The sequence below is a fragment of the Pinus tabuliformis genome, chromosome X, assembly GCF_031772625.1.
Source record: "Pinus tabuliformis cultivar Carrire ecotype Pingquan chromosome X, CPIR1, whole genome shotgun sequence".
NCBI classification, from domain to species: domain Eukaryota; kingdom Viridiplantae; phylum Streptophyta; class Pinopsida; order Pinales; family Pinaceae; genus Pinus; species Pinus tabuliformis.
In genome coordinates this window covers 317,372,798-317,391,651 of record NC_142308.1, presented here as the reverse complement: position 1 = coordinate 317,391,651, position 18,854 = coordinate 317,372,798, and the positions used below count along the sequence as shown (strand labels likewise).

Below are 18,854 nucleotides of genomic sequence, written 5' to 3'. Positions count from 1 at the left end.
TCTTAATATAAGTAAGTTGTTTTTTCATATTGATTAGGAGGGTTGTACACCAATCAAAGACTATGGTAAGGCAATCCATTGCTAAACTCATTGTCACACGTGAAGCTTGGTGAAATGAGGTTGATCCTGCTACCATCACAATGGTAAAAAGGAGAATTATGAGGGGCAGACTCTCCACATTCTTGATTGGGATGTGTGTCCCTACCTTCTCATTGTTCTTGGAGCAGTAAACGTGAATGTAGTCATCCACGGTAGGGCTTCCTCGGGTCTTGCCTTGAAAATTGGCTGACTCTCCTCTCCGAGAAAGTCCAGTGATGAATTATATGTATTCTACTTCAATGCGCAAGGGCATCTAATCAATCATAAAATCATATTATTCTGGATCTCAGTATTGGACAAGCATTTCTAGCAATCTTTTGTTAGTTTTCATATTGGAATTTTGAAATTTTTCAATAATCCACATCCTCTTAGTGCATCTAGTGCTAATGGATCATTCATCACTTCATTATCTACTGAACTGTGCTCTCTTTCCTTTCATGTAATAATCATCCTGCAATTCAAGCATTTTGATCCATTAAAATTCATAATTTAAAAAATTTCATTGTACACACGTGGGTCTACTTCAAACACAGTCGTGTATAGGGCTTACTAATACGTGACTTCGATATGGCCAACCCGCGTACGTGCAAAGTAAAAACCTAAAAACAATTTTTTATGGTGAAATTGTGGAGAAAATACTTGAAATACATAACAATTAATTGAGAAATCTAATTTGAGGATTACCTGGAAGTTTGGTAGTTGTTAGGGCTCAGAAATAGGGTGGATTGTGGTTGCCGGTTTTTTCTCCAAAGCTCTTTCAATCGATTTTTAAAAACACAAATGAGGTTTGGAAAGTCAAAAGGTCTATTTATAACCTGTAATTTCAAAAACTTTTAAAAACCCACTTTTCCAAAGTTTATGTTTTATATTTAATTTTATAAATTTTGTTACCTTTTGGCTTTGAGTGCTAGGATAGGTTGTTGTTTAGGTTAAATTGGATACTTTGAGATTTTTTCTACCACTTAGATTCCATGATTGTTGACCCATCATGACAGATATTGTTTTTGTCACTGGCATATAGGCTAGGGAAGATCACTTTTTCTATTGCATTATGCATTCTAGCCTGCATACTGCGATATGTTGCCATAGGATCGACCCCATTTTGTTATGATTCTTAAACCATTTTTACTCACCAATTTATAAAATCATGACATGATGGTAGATCCTTCCTTTACATGGGCTTCCTAGTTATATCCTCCCTAACATATGTTTCCTATGCTGCAAAGATTGAGTAGGCTCAAGATTCCTCTTTAGTCCTGCAATGAATTTTGCAATGAAGTTTCATTCTCCTTATTCTTTGATATCGTTTTGGATTCATACCCTAGAGTCTCCCACATGTTGACTTATACTGCTGCATTGCATGTTGACTATTTATACCTTTTGGCCTTAATTCGGCTTCACTTGGACTCATGTATAAGCCACTTTTTGACCATGTCTTTCTGCAAAATCAACCTTGCAATCACTTAGCCTCTACAACTTGACACCTTGTACCCATGGATAGAAAATTCCTTTGAGTGTCATTGACTAATTTCGTCACCTTACATTGAGCATATCAATGTCCCCTCCTAGGAACTAATGCATATGTATTTGGACACTCATTCTTTCCATTGTACCATAGACATTCTTTAATTCATTTTCATGTTTTCTAAATATGAAAAAAAACAAAAAAATTATATATTCCAAAAGAGTAGGAAAGAGACTTTACTTCCATAATTGATGGCAGCGAGTGTCAATTGTGTCTCCCTTGAACAAAGCACTCAGAGGAAGTCTTTCTTGCAATGGGATGGGCTTTATCTTGACTTAGGAGATCCATAACCTTGTCATTAAGTGAGTACTCCTCGGGTTGGTTATCTCTTCCAATCATGCAGAGAGTTTGTTTGTGCCTCCTACATGACAAAATTATACAAATTTATCATATGCTGCCATACAGTCACATTTGAGTCATGATTTCGTTCAAGGGAAGTAAAATCAAGTCGGCCTTTCTACAGTGTCTCTTGACTCATTTTCAGGCAGCCATACCCAATCTGTTAGAGTTATGTTCAATATCACATCAGCTACTTGGTCCTCTGCTCGTGTTGGTTAAGAAAGTCTCCATTTACTTCTTGTTGGCAGGTCCTCTCTTACCGAATTCGACAAATTTCCCTGTGAGTAAGCCTAGATCTGTGCCCTAGCCCTATTTCCATCATTGATAGGTAACCTTGTGCTCAACATCGGTCAATATCATGTGTCTTTGATTGAGTGGTTTGTGTTCGACATCAGCTTACACTATCACACATTGGGATTTGTGCAATACCTTGGTTTCCATTTGACCCTATTGGTGGATTCCTCACCTTTGTGTCAACTTTCATTATTGGTTAGTTCAGAGGGTTTCTGTCGTATGCTAGCTACATCTTGTGTACGCCAAAAATGTGTTACAGTATGGTTACTTCATCTTTCTTCATCCGATTCCTTCCAAATTATTAGCTTGTGGGTTACACTCACGCTGGATTGATGTGGGATGCCTTAATGCCTTCCTTCCAACAGATATTTTCCCATCAACTCCAAATCATTACTCTGGTAACAAGGTCTAGAGTCATTTTTCAGTACCTTAGGGTTTGTAGTCATTAGTGGCAGAATCCTTTGCCATCGACAGTGAGAATACATCAATGTCTCCTTATTGATATATCTCTCAAATGTTCGAATTCAACTCATTTATTCGCACTTGTTAGATTGTACTAGGGAACCTTCACTCTCATCATCATTATTGGTGAGTTGTCTCACGTTTGTTAACGGTATACATCAATGACCGGTAATCAAACGATTTATCACATGGTCGACTTCAGCTTATTTATTCACATAGTTTTGAAATGTACCATAGTGATCGGTGAAGACCTTGGGTTGCATCAAAATTTTGTTGGTTCACTTGTTAGTCCCTATAGTTTGTTGCCAGTGACACCATCCACCTTATATGTTGTAGTTCATCACAACAAAATTTTATATGTTTGCACCCAAGTTGCATGCAGTACCATTACTCCACTTTTTGACTTGGTACTTTTGAGGATCAATTATGTAACATCAGTGCTAGATATCTACTTCATCATCATTGATCAGTTTTTTTATATGTGATATTATGACATGGCCTTGATATGTACATTTGCAGCTATGATCAGATGATCCAATATGTATTTCTCAGTTTCCTTTGTACTTGTATACATATTGGATCCACTCTACACTTAATATGTGGACGTACTTTACCATCTCTAAGAATGGGTATGCCCACCTTTGACATGAGATTTATTTCTGATCTCTTCCATTGGTTTGGAAGGCTAGAATTTGGTGATCTCCTCCCAAGTCCTCGCGTGATTCTTTCTATACACTTAATACATTTCGTCCATCATGTACCCCTTCTAACCTCATATATTAGGGGGCATCTATTATAACATCATTTATCACCCTTATATAATTGATGCTCTGAGTCATGGCCTTGGGCAGTGTTTTCCCTTGAGACTTGGTCCAAGTATTAAAAACATTATTTTAAATTCCATACGCGATCTTCCCTTCAAAAATCATGTGCACACGCGGGTCTAGCTATACCCAAACCACATATATGATTTAAAATATGAAAAAAATATAAAATCCCTAATTTATGGGCGAGGTTTATGGGTTACACCAGAGGCCTACCTACAAGAACCCATGGCCTAACTGTTGTATGGTATTCTTATCGAGAGTGTACGAAAAGAAACCACTTTAGACTGTGGATGGGAAACAACCTCAACAGTAAAAATTGATGTAAAATAGTGTGGATTTGCAGCAAATGATATAAACAAAACCTGCCAAAGTCCTAATCTATGCAACAAAAATAGTTAAATAGCAAAATGAAATAAGGAATTAAGCGCAAATAACTCCAATAACCCAATGAAAACCAGATATAAAGAATAGATTTTATTATGTGACACTTTTCAAGGGAACAAATGATGTTACTAGTCCCCCTCTGTGGGGTGGGTTCTTGGCTATCCTCAATGTCTTCAGTTCTATATAGTCTCTCCTCTCTACAATGTGTAAACCCAGCAAAAAATGTTTGAGCTCAATGAGAACTCAAATGGAAAATGAAAATGGCAAGCGACAATGATAATAATCAGCACTGCAACAGTGAGTGCAACAATGAAAATAATCGAAAGTGAAGAATGGATGTAAAACCCTCCAATTTAGAACAAAATATTAGGTTATTCTCGAATAATGGAAAATAATAAAATATTATTAACCAAATTCTAGAATTAACTATTTGGAATATTTTATTATATTTGGTCGGAGGGAAAAAGTATTTAAATTGATTAAATACTTTTATTTAGAAATAGTAAATAAATAAATGATTTATTTATCATCTCAAGGAATGTGGTTAAGGAATAATAAAAAAATAATGATTTGTTTAAGTATTCCTAGAGGATTTAGTCAAACTTGGACAAGGAATAATAACTACATAATGATTAATTAATTATTCCTAGAGAAAAATAAGAAAAATAATGATTTATCTAATTATTTCTCATGATTGGGTCAAATATGACAAGGAATCTTAGTTAAACAATGGTTTAATTAATTATTCCTAGAAGACAATTATATAAATAATGATTTATTTAATTATTCTTCATGGGTTTAACCGAAAATAACTTAAAAAATGTGGTTTACTAAGTAATTTCTTATAGCGAAAGCAATTTTACCATGGTAAAATTGGCCCTACATGGTGTACCTCAATCGATATAGTAGGTTATGGCTAAATGATCAATTTTTGGTGATATCAAATTGCCCCCCAATGTACAAGTGTTAGGAGAAAAACATATGACTAAAGTACATTGTAAGGACACAATCACTAGACACCGTAGGGGAGTCAAAGAGAGAGAGAGAGACCAATGGAGCTGAATCGAAAGAGGATAGTGACTGAGAGGGAGAGACTAACTAAATGATGTAAGTATCCTTTTATTCTATGGTACCTGATATCAAATGAGGCAGGGAAGGCATACCCATACCCACCGAGATAACTGAGTACAAATAATAATGGTGTGCCCAGCAAAATGAAACTGAGCACTAAAGTACATGTTGAATGGTCCATGACATGCTAGCATAAATGAGTCAAGAAATAATACAATGTATCCCATACATAATGTGCCTGGAAAAACATGATCCAAGAATGAATACAATAACATTTAAGTACATGAGACATAATGTCTCTTCCCTGAAAAAATGGGTGGGGGGGAGGGTATAACAACCAAAGAACCCCTACTGAACAGGAAATGGCTCTGCAAAACTGAATGGATCATCTGAAGGAGACATGCATGCTATGAGTGTTGCAAGTGGCAAGAACCAAACCCAACAAATTTGCAGAACTGCATCTGAGGCTGTAGCAAAGTATGAATTCATTCGGGCATGTGGGGGGCTACCTGAAGGGCCACCCCCTCATGAGGTCTGAAACATCTCACACACAAACCTGGGAATCACTGGTACAATCTGTTGCATCACTGGACCATCAAGTGTATGAATCACGAGCATGAAACAATCAAGTCAAAGGGAAATGATGATTCCCTTTTCTTGATCCAAGGCACCAAACAAGAGTCGAAGATGGAACCAAAATACACCGCCCTCTAAGCCATTCTTCTAGAATAGATGTGTTGATGTTGATAGAATATGGCCCGCCATAGGTGAGGCAATCAGGATCCTCAACTAAGGCATGAGGGAAAATAGGAAGGTGACTGATGGACTTACACCATGGAAAATGGGGAAAATGGGATTGAGGGGCAAACAAATGACTTCCCTTGTCAGCGCATGAAGTGCATGGTTGACTTGGCAACGACTGACTCGACTCCAGAGGGGATGGTGGACAATATGACCGAAGGTCACAGGATGAATGGTATGCAAATCTGGATGGAATACTATGACATGATACAATGGGACACAAAATATACCCCATGGATGCAAAGGTGACTCATCGTAGATGCTCTGAACAAGGGTGACTCGATGATGTTGCCACATAGAATAGGCTCGGTGGGGACCATGAAAACATGAGAAAATGATGGCTTATCTTGATGAAAATTGACACATGAGATGACAAATTCCAAGGGAAGATGGTCCCCAAAGTACAAGTGTCACATATGAAGAAATTTGATTTTGAGAGGCAACGAAGTGACCCTTCTTGGAAAAATGACTTCCAGGTGAAGTGTCAAATCATCAAAAATGAAGAGAGACCCATTTATTGCTCAATCAAAGCTTTCCAATGGTGCTGATAGTTCACCAAATTGAGATACAGTTTGATCAGAATGGGTGACATAAAAAATGTGGGTTTTCCTATAAAAGGGTGTTTTCCCTCCAATTTAATTCACTTCATTGAGCTTTGGTGAATTTGGAGAGGAGGAAAATGTCCTAAATCTTGTGGAGATCGTAGTAGACAAACCAACCATTGGAATCAAGATATGCGAATTTCAAGCAAGTGGCCTTACTTGTCTAAAGATGGCCTTAATTCTTCTTGGAACGATGGTTCCTAGTGAAGAATTAAGGGAAGGTGAAAATGAGAATGAACTACTAGAGGAGGTCTAGAATAATCCTCACCCACTAAGTCAAGCATGGGGACTATGTGGTAAATGTGGTATAACATAGAGTAGAATATTTTAAGATATGGTATCAAACAATATGCGATGTGAATATGGATCATCGAAGAGGTCGGTAGGACAAACTATCTAAGGAATGGGAGGATAATCGACCATACCTAGATCCAACAAGATCTAGGCCGAGACCTATATTAATAAATTGAAGATGGCTAGGGGAAAACCATCATTCCCCCAATAATGGGATACTCTTGGCAAGCATATGTGATGGACTGATCTGGTATGAAAAGGTGCAAATGATGCTCCCTAGCAGGAGGAGTTTGTTGAGCGCCATTGTGTTCTGAGTGCCCGAAAAATGGATTCAAGCATCTTAGTCCAACTTGGCACTAGATCCTCCAAAGGATGATAAGGAGATGTAGGGGCCTATGTGCCTCCCAGTATGTTATGGGCGTACCGGATGTATTTTGAGTGGTAGACTCCAAACACATTTATTTTTATATGTCGATACATAACTTGGTTATGAATGTTTTATATGATGATTGTTGTTTGCCATGTGTTTTGTTTATGGTTGTCTTCTATGGTATACATGTGATAAATGCCAATCTAGAATGCTACTTTCAATGGTATCTACATAGTTATTTTGGGCTCGAGGAACATGACTGAAAGTAGTGGTTTCAAATTCACGTACCAACAACTTAACTCGTAGATATTTTCTAAATAGGACTTGGTTATGCACATGATACACACCATTCAATTGCATGACAAGCAGCAAAGAATCTAAAAAAATATGAATATGAAGGATGCGATGAGCAAGGGCATCGAATAACAAACCTATCACGACATCAGTTTCATCCTAGTTATTGGTGGAAGATCCAATGCACACACCATTGGAATGGACTAACATATGCAAGTGGGTGAAAATGGCCCATGCTATCGAGGCTAGATTCCTGAAGAAGCAACTTGCACTGTCGGCATAACTGATATACAGTGTGGATGGTGGATCCATCTCAAAGGTGTAAAAGACAACAAATGAGATGATGTAACCTACATAAATACATGCAAATCAATGGGATATGCTATGGGTAAAATTCCTTGAGTTAGAGTGCATTGTGAGGATTAGGAAGAAGTTGGCCTTCGAAACCCTTTAATAGATATGTCCCCTTACCCAAGTCATTATGAATGATGTAATGTCCTAACCATAATGATGAGTGAGACAATGACGAAGGATACAATCGACACCGTGACGATAAAGGTCATCATCGATGAGACGATAGCGAAAAGCTTGGTATCGGATACATTATCGATCATCACGAGTAAGATGGGGGGAAACTTCTGGGTTTGTAAATATGGAAAGAAGTATGCACAATGGTGCATATCATCCCAAGGGTAATCAGGGGTAGTCATGGCTTCCATGATGTCCTCATCAGAATGGAAGATGGGTGGACTCAAAGAATATTGACTACATGATGTGGTGGCAGTACTTGGTGCATCATCCTAAGAAAGAAGGTTGACATATGCATCATCTGAAATGGTAGACGACGAGATAGTAGATGGAATATCTACCGATGTTGAGGCTCGAGTTTTCGACGAGTGAGGTTTGACAGAAGCATGTGCAGGAACCTCAGAGAGGTTTTCCTACGAGGATCTCAAGCATGACAATAGGTAAAATATATGGACCACAGAGTCCATCATCTTGACATCACGTGAGGGATCACGATGGTGGGACTGGAGTCCCCTTCTTCTAGTGCAGGAGTGGGACTAGAACTCACAAGAAGAGGGGTAGATGACCCACTACGTGTGGCCTCGAAGTCATGAAGCACATAGAGGAAATCGTGAAATTCGTTGAGACGAGTGAAACAATGGGAATAGTGGTTCTAATGATCGTACAAATCACATAGGTGATTCATACGCAACGATTTAAGTTTATTGGTTGAATCAGGTAAGGTAACTTGGACCTTAGGTACATTAGATTTAGGTAATGTTTCGTCAACCAAGGGTTTGAGGCGAGGAAGTTCAGGATAATTATTGGTGGCATGCCCAACAATATCACACAAAGCACATAGAGGTGTTGACATTGGAGGCTTGGGAGCTGGAGGTGCTTGGGGAGCCTTGTCCTTAGGTTCCTTCTTCTTGGCTTTTCCCACCTGTCTGAATTATTTTGCAACAGGAGTGGGTTCCAGTTGAGGTTGCAATGGAACTCAAGCAATGACAAGGGTTGTAGGGACCGGTTGAAATAGGGTCAAAGCATGATATGGTCTTAGCTTACTAGGTGAGTGATTGTTGGAGGATCAATGTACTAGACTTGGATCCCCAAAGTCATATTAGGGAGACTTAACGAAGCCATGACAGGGACATAAAATATTCCAGGAGGAAGAAACAAGAAAGGTATTTGTCCTGCAGGATAATGTCCCAGCGGAATGGTTCTTGGATGGTTAAGACCTAGAGGAAAAGTTCTTGGTGGGAACAAAGGAGAGGCACCCACAAAAGGAGTAGGTCCTCGAGGGGTAGATCCTGATGTCTTGGTTGAAGTTGCAACAATAGGGTAGATTTTCCATCTGTTGTATGGTATTCTTATCAAGAGTGTACAAAAAGAAACTGCTTTAGAATGTGGATGACAAATAGCCTCAAAAATAAAAATGGTTGTAAAATAGTGTGGATTTGCAACAAATTATAGAAACAAAACCTTCCAACATCCTGATCTATGCAACAGAAATAGCTAAACAGCAAAATGAAATAAGGAATTAAGTGCAAATAACTATAATAACCCAGTGAAAACTAGATATAAAGAATAGATTTTATTATGTGACACCTGTGAAGGGAACAAATGATGTTACTAGTCCCCGTATGTGGGATGGGTTCTTGGATATCCTTAATGTCTTCAACTTTGTAGAGTCTCTCCTCTCTATAATGTGTAAACCCAACAAAAAATGTTTGAGCTCAATGGGAACTCAAATGGAAAAAGAAAATGGCAAGCGATAGTGATAATAATCAAAGTTGCAACAGTGAGTGCAACAATGAAAATAATTGAAAGTGAAGAATGGATGTAAAAACCTCCAATTTATAACAAAATATTAGGTTATTCTCAAATAATGGAAAATAATAAAATATTATTAACCAAATAAAATTAACCGTTTGGAATATTGTATTATATTTGGTTGGAGGGAAAAAGGTATTTAAATTGGTTAAATAACTTTATTTAGAAATAATAAATAAATAAATGATTTATTTATCATCTCAAAGAATGTGGTTAATGAATAATAAACAAATAAGGATTTTTTTAAGTATTCCTAGAGGATTTAGTCAAACTTGACAAAGAATAATAACAAAATAATGATTAATTAACTATTCCTAGAGAAAAATAAGAAAAATAATTATTTATCTAATTATTTCTCATGATTGGGTCAAATATGACAAGGAATATTAGTTAAACAATGGTTTAATTAATTATTCCTAGAAGATAATTAAATGAATAATGATTTATTTAATTATTCTTCATGGGTTTAACCAGAAATAACATAACAAATGTGGTTTATTAAGTAATTTCTTATAGTGAAAGCAATTTTACTATGGTAAAATTGGCCCTACATAGTATACCTCGATCCATCTAGTAGGTTATGACTAGATGATCAACTTTTGGTGATAACACTAACTATATCCCAACTGAAAAAATTGTTTTGGGGTGATATAAATACACCTCATGGGAAGGCCTAAAGGGAGGAGAAATATAGGATATTGATATTGTATCCAATTTAGTCCCTAATCAAGTCTGATTTATCCCTGTGTCTCCTGCACTCCCAGCTATAAAAAACCTTGTTTCGTCATAGAGATGTCCATCTCCTTTATATGGAATCTATCTATATTCTTTTGAAAGAGGATTATTGAGGCTTGGGCTAGAGGGATCTGGAAGAAGGTTTCACTTGGAGCTGTGGACGAATCAGGTTGTATTCTTCCACATTGTTTTGTAGTCATCAATAAAGAAGCTCTATCTTGTTCCTGATGTTATGATATTAATGATTTAATTCATGTTACGATCTACTTAGGTATGATTTCATGATTTATAATTATACGATTACATGGTATGACATTCATATCTTGAACATGCTTTGAACTACTGCTAGTATATATGCTTTTCTTGAATGAGTTGCAGGTTTTGAAGCAATGGAGGAAGTAGAGGGTTTGGACCCCATGGGAACATCCTCAAATGTAGGACCTTCAGGTACTATCTCTTCATCCTAATTTAGTATTTTAAGCATTAGGATTGCTTGTTTTCTTTATTCTTGATGATGTATGCCATTTGATCTGTTGGGGTTCTCAACCCGGACCCTGGGGTGTAATATTCTCGTAACACTACCAATGGTTAGGTTTGACTCTTTCAACTCTCAACTAAAGTTAAAATATGGAATCTTCTAGAATATTCTTCATCATGATCACGTTGTTATCCCATTTTCCATGAATAATGGGGGTTGATGTGGCATCCTCTCAAATTATGGTGATCAAAACAAGAAGGTCAACTTTTGATTAGTATAACTTTTGCATACTGACTTTGATTGAGGAAATTCTTGCACCATTAGAAAGGTATCTATGTTTAGATATGGAAAATAGGTGTGGTGCTTAATATAAAAAAAATTACCCCCAAAAAACATCTTTTGATGCCTCAAACTACTCCTAGAAGGTTCTAGACACCAATTTTCCAAATTTAGTCCCCCTAGTAAAAATTGTCGTGTGAGTTGATTCCTTCACTTTTTTCAATTTGAAAGCATTGAGATGGATGAAAAACAATATAATTATCCAATACTAATCACACCTCCACATTTTGGGATGCTTTTGGTCCCAAAAATCTTATACTAAATTAGGTGAGGAAATTTTTCCTCCACCTTCCCTCAAGTGTACCATTTAGCCTTGCCTAGAAGTTGTCCTTTCAACCTAATCTGCCAAAGGTCATGTTACCCCTATCCTATGGTATTAGATCTATTCTAAAAATGATATATTTTTTCAACTTTACATGATCATCTAGTGCCAAATCCTCTACAAAACATAGGACCACTTAGTCTGATCTAACATGGAAGTCTCATAGAGGTTTAGATTATCCACATTCACCACTTAGTAAATCCGCAAGTGTGAAGGTATACTAATTCTATAGGTGTTATCACCCACCTTTTTCTAATAACTCAAAGGGACCATATCACATTTTATTTTCTTATGAGGACCTTATAACCTCTCCTTATTCAATTGTAGCCATACTCTACCTCCCACCTTGAATGACTTCTCTATCCTTTGTTGATCATGCCTCACCTTATATTTTTCCTATGATTTATGTAGTGTCTCCTATACTTGTATCTATATTTTACTGATCTTTTCAAAAAATATTTCTAGCCTTAAGGAATCCCTTGTAATATCCTCCCTTACTCCTCCTTCCTGGCCATATGAAATATCCAAAGGTGAAGGTGGAAAATATTCAAAACACGATACAAATGGGGACTTACAAGTAGAAGGTTGGACTACTTTGTTATAACAATGTTTTATATATACCTGATTTTCATCCCAGATCTTCATATGCTTTTGATTGTAACCCCTCAAAAGATGTAGCAAAGTCTTATTGACTACTTTTTTCTATCCATATTTTTGAGGATGTAATGATTTAGACCTATTTAACTTTGTGTCCATCTTCTCCCACAATGTAGTCCAAAACGCACTAAGAAATCTTGTGTCCCTTTCTAAAATGATTCTCCATGGTGTCCCATAGTTCCCCTAGACGTTTCCAAAGAAAACGTTTGCTACTTATTTCTTGTTGATGATATTTTTACAAGGCATCAGAACACACATCTTGCTAGGGCCTATCAACCACTGTGAACAAGTAACTATGACCCTTTCTAGTTATTGGAAAACTCCCTAGAGAGACCATGGAAATGCTTTCCAAAGGATGAGTGGGTTTAGGAAAGGGAGGATATTAACAATGTTTCATGTTACTAGGCTTGTTAATACAACAAAGCATGCACCCTCTTATTAACCTAGCTACATTTTTTTGCATCTTGGGCCAATACACATACTTTTCCAAATTGGCCATTGTCTCCCCTACACCAAAGTGCTTTGAAACCTTGGAGGTGTGAGCCTCTCTAATTATCTGTAGTCACTCACTTTTAGGAACACATAACTTATCTCACATATATAATATTTGGTCTTACAGATTATATTCAATTGTGTTGTCACCATCATGCACCTTCTCTAGCTCTGCAACTGATGAAATATGATATGAAACCATCTCACAGAAAGATAGAAAAGATAGATGAACACCTTATAAATAAGCCTCTTTGAGGGGGCAACCTCCTTTACATTACACAAATGAACAATTCTTCGATGATACAAATGAGAAGACCTCCTTTCTATATATAGGAGTCTAAGGGGTCATAATATAATCAGAGTCGGCATAACAATAATAATGTAAGGGCACAATAATAACAATAGTGGGCTTCTATGGGGCACAATAATAACAATATGGGGACTACATGGGAACAACAATATAATAAGGGGGTTGTACTAATAACAATAAGGGGTTACACTAGTAGTATAGGGACCTAACATGCCCCTCTCCTTCAAAAAGTGTTGTCCTCAATGCTTGAGTAGTTCTTGATGTGTAACAACCCTGAAATAAAAACATGTAAGTAATAAGATTAATCATGTAATTTATAATCAACACACAATTTATTAACTAATTAACATAAAATTTCAGAAATATGAGTAGAGACAAGTTACCTATGGCGATGATGTTTCTCACTTGTGATTTTAGGGTTGAACGCTAGTTGAATTCTGCTAACTGCAACAAAGTCTTGAGGACGACTTTCCACCCAACCATAGGCTCAATTGCACAAAATCTTGCTACAACTGGCCACCCCCGAGCCCTCAATCAATGTACTATTATCAGGAAATCCTTTGTCTGACAACACTATTCTCCCAAGAGAATGGATGATGGAATCATGGAATGATGGAATGCCTCTCATCTTCCTCACTATCTATTAAATAGAGCAAACATTGGAAGGGGAACCACATGCACACACTCCAAGTGTCAACATGCAACTTTACTGCTTTCTTGTTTTATTTCTTTTGTTTTTACTTTTGATAGCTTTACTGGTTTTTACTATTTTTTTGTTTATTTTATTTTTATTTATTTAGAGCTTTAGTATTGTTATTTATTATTTTTTTACTATTACTATTTTTTATTTATGGTTTATTATTTATTTTCTTGTATTTTAATAATATATTATATTATTTATTATTTATTATTAAGGGACATTACATACTCCCCCACTTTAAGGAACTTAGTCCCAAAGTTAAGTTGAATTATTTAACATTTTATTTTGTTATTTATTACTTCATGTTCGCCGACACCCTCTGCTGAACTAGTATAACCAGCAAGCATCGAAAGTTTCACAACACTAGGGAAATATCAAGGAATCTCTATCCTTTTTCCCACTTTCAGAACCAGGCATAAGCCTCCTCGGTCTGTATCCTAGTCCAAGGCTAGCCCCAAGGCTCGCGCCTAACTCAGACCTCATTTGCCCCAAGGCAGGCATCTGGTACAATGCTCAATGTCTCTGGGCATCTTGCAAGGTTGGCCCACTCCCTCCACAACTCACTAAGGCACACAACCCTAGGCATCGAAGTCCTTACACTCCTACCAAACTTCGGCATCCCAATACAATACTAGGCACCTAGCCTTCAATATCAGGCACTTGGCCTCCTCAAGATGGTCCCATAGCCCTCAAGAGCTATCCATCAAGAGCTATACAAGACAAAGGAACCACTGGAATATGTAGTGTTGATTGAGTTTGTCCCCAACCCATATGGTGTTATTTATTCTCTCTCATGCGTATGGGCTCGCACAAGATCATCAAATAAACCGGCCCTCTCAGCCCATTTGTGGAGTCCTGTCAATCATCATACCTCAACATGCAACCAATGCATTAGCTATACAATCATAGTATCATAGAAAATAATCCACATGCCAAGTCTTGCATGTCCTCATGAGAACATTCATCATTATTAATCACAACATTATTAAATAATACAAACTACATGCTCATGCATGTCATAAATTTGTATGCAACTATCACATGCTTCACCTCATGAAATACCATCATAAGTTATAACATCAACATATTTTCATCAAAGACATATCATGACTTCACATAATAAATGAACCACATGTCAATAAACCTCATATTATAGCATCATAATTCCTATGCCACATTATGCATATCATATCCATCATGAGTATTCAACATTAAATACCTATCATCATGTAGTAAATGAATATGTCAATATACCTCGACATAACATCATAATGCCTATGCATATCATCATCATCATAAGGATACATCATCACTATAAGAACCACATGTGCATCATTATCCTCCTACCATTATATCACGAAACCTCATGTAACATTATACTAAACATCATAATAGTTAATTAATCTAAACTGAAATCATAGTGAACGATTTAGATGTATCATAAATTTTAAACAATAAAACATGATTTAGATCTCCATAAAAGTATCTGTCTTAGCTAAGTAAGCACTCCTAATTAGTTCACCACACATTTTAATCAAGTAAATCAGGAAAGTCATTAAAAATAACATCTACATCTTCCCAGGTAGTTGACCCTGGGCTATATTGGTCCCATTGGACCTTGACTTGCTCAAACTCACGGTTCTTGAGTCGACGAACCCGACAGTCCAGTATACAGAATGGTTCGACCTAAAGGACTCCCTCCTTGGAAACCTGCAAATTTTCAAATTTCAAAACATGGGGTGGGTCGGTTACATATTTTCTAAGCATAGAAACATGAAACACATTATGCATCCTTCTTAGATGGAATGGAAGCTCGAGCTTATAAGAAATTGGTCCAATCCTCTCTAGGATCGTGAATGGCCCAAAAAATCTAGGGGATAACTTTGCTCCCTTACCAATCCTAAAGTGACTTTTAAAGGGTTTGATTCTAATAAAAACTTGGCTTCCTTCCTCAAAGTTTCTATCAACTCTCTTTGCATCAGCATAACTTTTCTAGCGATGCTTGGCTTCTTTTAGTCTCTGTTTAATTGTGGCCATTTGTTCTTCCATTTCTTGGAGCATTTCAGGTCCCAACATGACTCGATCCTCTAATCGATCCCAACTTAATGGAGTACGACATGGTCTTCCATACAAGATTTTGAAGGGAGATCCTTGAATTAAACTATGATAACTATTGTTGTATGCAAATTCCACTAAGGGAAGGTATTTCTCCCATTAGTTTTGTTGATCCATGACATACATTCTTAGCATGTCATCTAATACTCGGTTTACTCTTTCTGTTTTCCCATGTGTCTCTGGGTGATATGTTGTACTGAAGTTTAGTTGTGTTCCCATAGATTGTAATAGGATTTTCCAAAATCTGGAAGTAAAACGTGCGTCTCTGTCAGATATTATCTTTCGAGGCACTCCATGAAGGCGAATTATTTATTTTAGGAAAATTTGAGCGATAGCTGATGCTTCAAAGGTGGTCTTAACTGGAATGAAGTGAGCACTCTTAGTTAATTTATCAACAACAACCATAATGCAGTCATGTCTTTGGAATGTCATAGGTAAGCCTCCAACAAAATCCAGTGAAACAACTTCCCACTTAGTTTCCGATATATCATGGGGTTGTAAAAGACTTATCGAGTGATGATGTTCAACTTTAACATGTTGAAATTCTAAACATCGGGCCACAAACTTTGTTATATCCTTTTTCATTCCTGTCTAGAAAAATAGTTGTTTTAAATCCACGTACATTTTCTGGACTCTTGGATGTGCAGCATATGGAGCTTGGTGGGCTTCCTTCATTATTAATTTCTGAAGTTCATCATCACCTGGGACGTACATCCTACCCTTATATCATAGCAATCCATCATTATCTAAGGTGTATCCTTCCCACCTGGTCGCCACATGTACCTCTTCTTGTAACAAAAATTTTATTTGTTGGTATTGCGGGTCCCCTACTAGGTGGTTTAGAATTCAGCTTCTCAAGTCTATCTTTAGTGACGATATTGAATGAAGTCTATGTCTCCTGCTTAAAGCATCTACAACTTTATTTTCTTTCCCCTTGATGTAGGATATCTTGAAATCATAATCACTAAATAGCTCACTCCAGCGTCATTGTCGAGCATTAAGGTCCTTTTGGGTGAAGATATACTCAAGACTCTTATGATCTGTTCTTAATTCAAATTGATGCCCCATCAGATAATGTCTCCATAGTCTCAAGGCCATTACAACTGCCTCTAATTCAAGATCATGAGTAACATAATTGATTTTATGGGTCTTGAGTTTACGTGAAGCATAAGCGATAACCCCTTCATCTTGCATCAAGACTGCACCTAATCCTTCTCTTGATGCATCCATGCATACACGAAAGTCCTTGTCCATGCGGGGTACCTTTAATATTGGAGTAGTTGTTAGTCGATGTTTTAGTTCATTAAATGCTTTCTCACACTCACTTGTCCATTCAAACTTAACCCCTTTCCTTTGGAGGTGGGTGATGGATTAGATATCTGTGAGAACCCTTCTACAAATCTTCTATAATAGCCTGCCAACCCCATAAAGTTGCGTACTTCATTGAAATTCCGAGGAGTAGGCCAATACAGTATAGTTTCAATCTTACTGTAATCGACTGCAATGCCTTTCCCACTAATGCTATGGCCTAGATATTGAATTTCTTTCTCAAAGAAGGAACACTTAGTAAGTTTCCCATATAGCTTATGTTCTCTAAGGCATTGAAGTACCAATCTCAAGTGTTCTAGATGCTCCTTCTCATTGCGGGAATAAATGAGGATGTCATCCAAGAACACTTGGACAAAGCGGTCAAGGTATTTTCGGAAGACACTATTCATTAAGTTCATGAAGGCTGCCGGGGTAGTAGTCAAACCAAATGGCATAATAACAAACTCATAGTGTCCATATCACGTTCTGAATGTCGTCTTAGGTATGTCTTCCTCCTTGATTCTTAGTTGATGATAACCTGACTGTAAGTCTATCTTGGAAAATATTGAAGCTCCTTTTAGTTGGTCAAAGAGGTCATCTATTCGAGGCATGGGGTACCTATTCTGAATGGTGGCCTTGTTTAGATCTCGGTAATCAATACATAACCTAAGAGTTCCATCCTTCTTCTTTACAAATATCACTGGTGAACCCCAAGGTGACACACTGGGTCAAATAAATCCTTAATCAAGACGTTCTTTAAGCTGTATACTCAACTCATTAAGCTCTGGGATAGTCATTCGATAAGGTGTTTTGGATATGGGTTCTATTCCTAGTTTCAAAGAAATGGAGAAATCGATTTCTCGAACTGGAGGCAAACCTGGTAGCTCTGGAGGGAATACATCTGCAAATTCGGAAAGTAGTGGGTGCAACTTATTCAAGGACTTCTCATCGACATGAACCATCTCTACCGCATAAATCTTGCACCCTTTCCTCATACACTTATTAACCTTCTTGGCTGATATGAGGCGCAACGTAACATCACGTCTAATGCCTTTTATTACTATGGTTTCTCCCTGGTCATTTTTTAGGAGAATTGTCTTATTATAGCAATCCAGTAGAGCTTGATGAGATTCATGCCAATCCATTCCTACAATTAAGTCATAAGTCCCTAGAGTCGTGCTATACAGGTTCATCTTGGTATCACACCCCCTAATGTTAACATTGCAATCTCTTACCATTAACCCTACTGATTCCTGAGAGCCTGATGCCATTTCTACCATTCTAAAGTTACTTTGCTCATGAGCTGTCAATCCACATCTAAGTATCGTTGAAGGAGAAATAAAACTATCAGTGGCACCTGGATCAATTAACATAGATAGAGGGATGTTATTGATCATAACTGCGGACTCCACCACTGCGGCTTGGTGCTTAGCCTGGCGATGGTTTGTGGCTGCATGAATTCGGTGTGGGTTTTGTGGTCTTCCTCATTTTGATTTGTGTCCCTATTGTTTAATCCCGATTTGATACCTTCGACAACCCCTTCTATAATGTGGACCTCCACATTGCCAACATTCTACTTGTTCTCGATTCTTATGTTGTACCTGTCCTTGGCCACCAAATCCTCTACCCCCACCATTAGTGTTTCTCAAGTAGGGTTGACCCCTACGTCCTCCTAGAGGTAGCCGAGAAGTTGCAA

At 37.3% G+C, this 18,854-nt stretch overlaps 1 protein-coding gene across 1 annotated transcript; it reads right to left on the bottom strand.

The window, feature by feature from the left end:
• Positions 1-17,898: 17,898 nt before the first annotated feature.
• Positions 17,899-18,429, bottom strand: LOC149139703 (uncharacterized). The gene has a single exon (XM_089450794.1). The coding sequence runs from the start codon at positions 18,427-18,429 to the stop codon at positions 17,899-17,901; it is 531 nt and encodes a 176-aa protein (XP_089306920.1).
• Positions 18,430-18,854: the final 425 nt, after the last annotated feature.

Bases quoted from the DNA above. Each gene is read 5' to 3' on its own strand.
- LOC149139703 (XM_089450794.1), bottom strand. From the start codon at position 18,429: ATGGCATCAGGCTCTCAGGAATCAGTAGGGTTAATGGTAAGAGATTGC.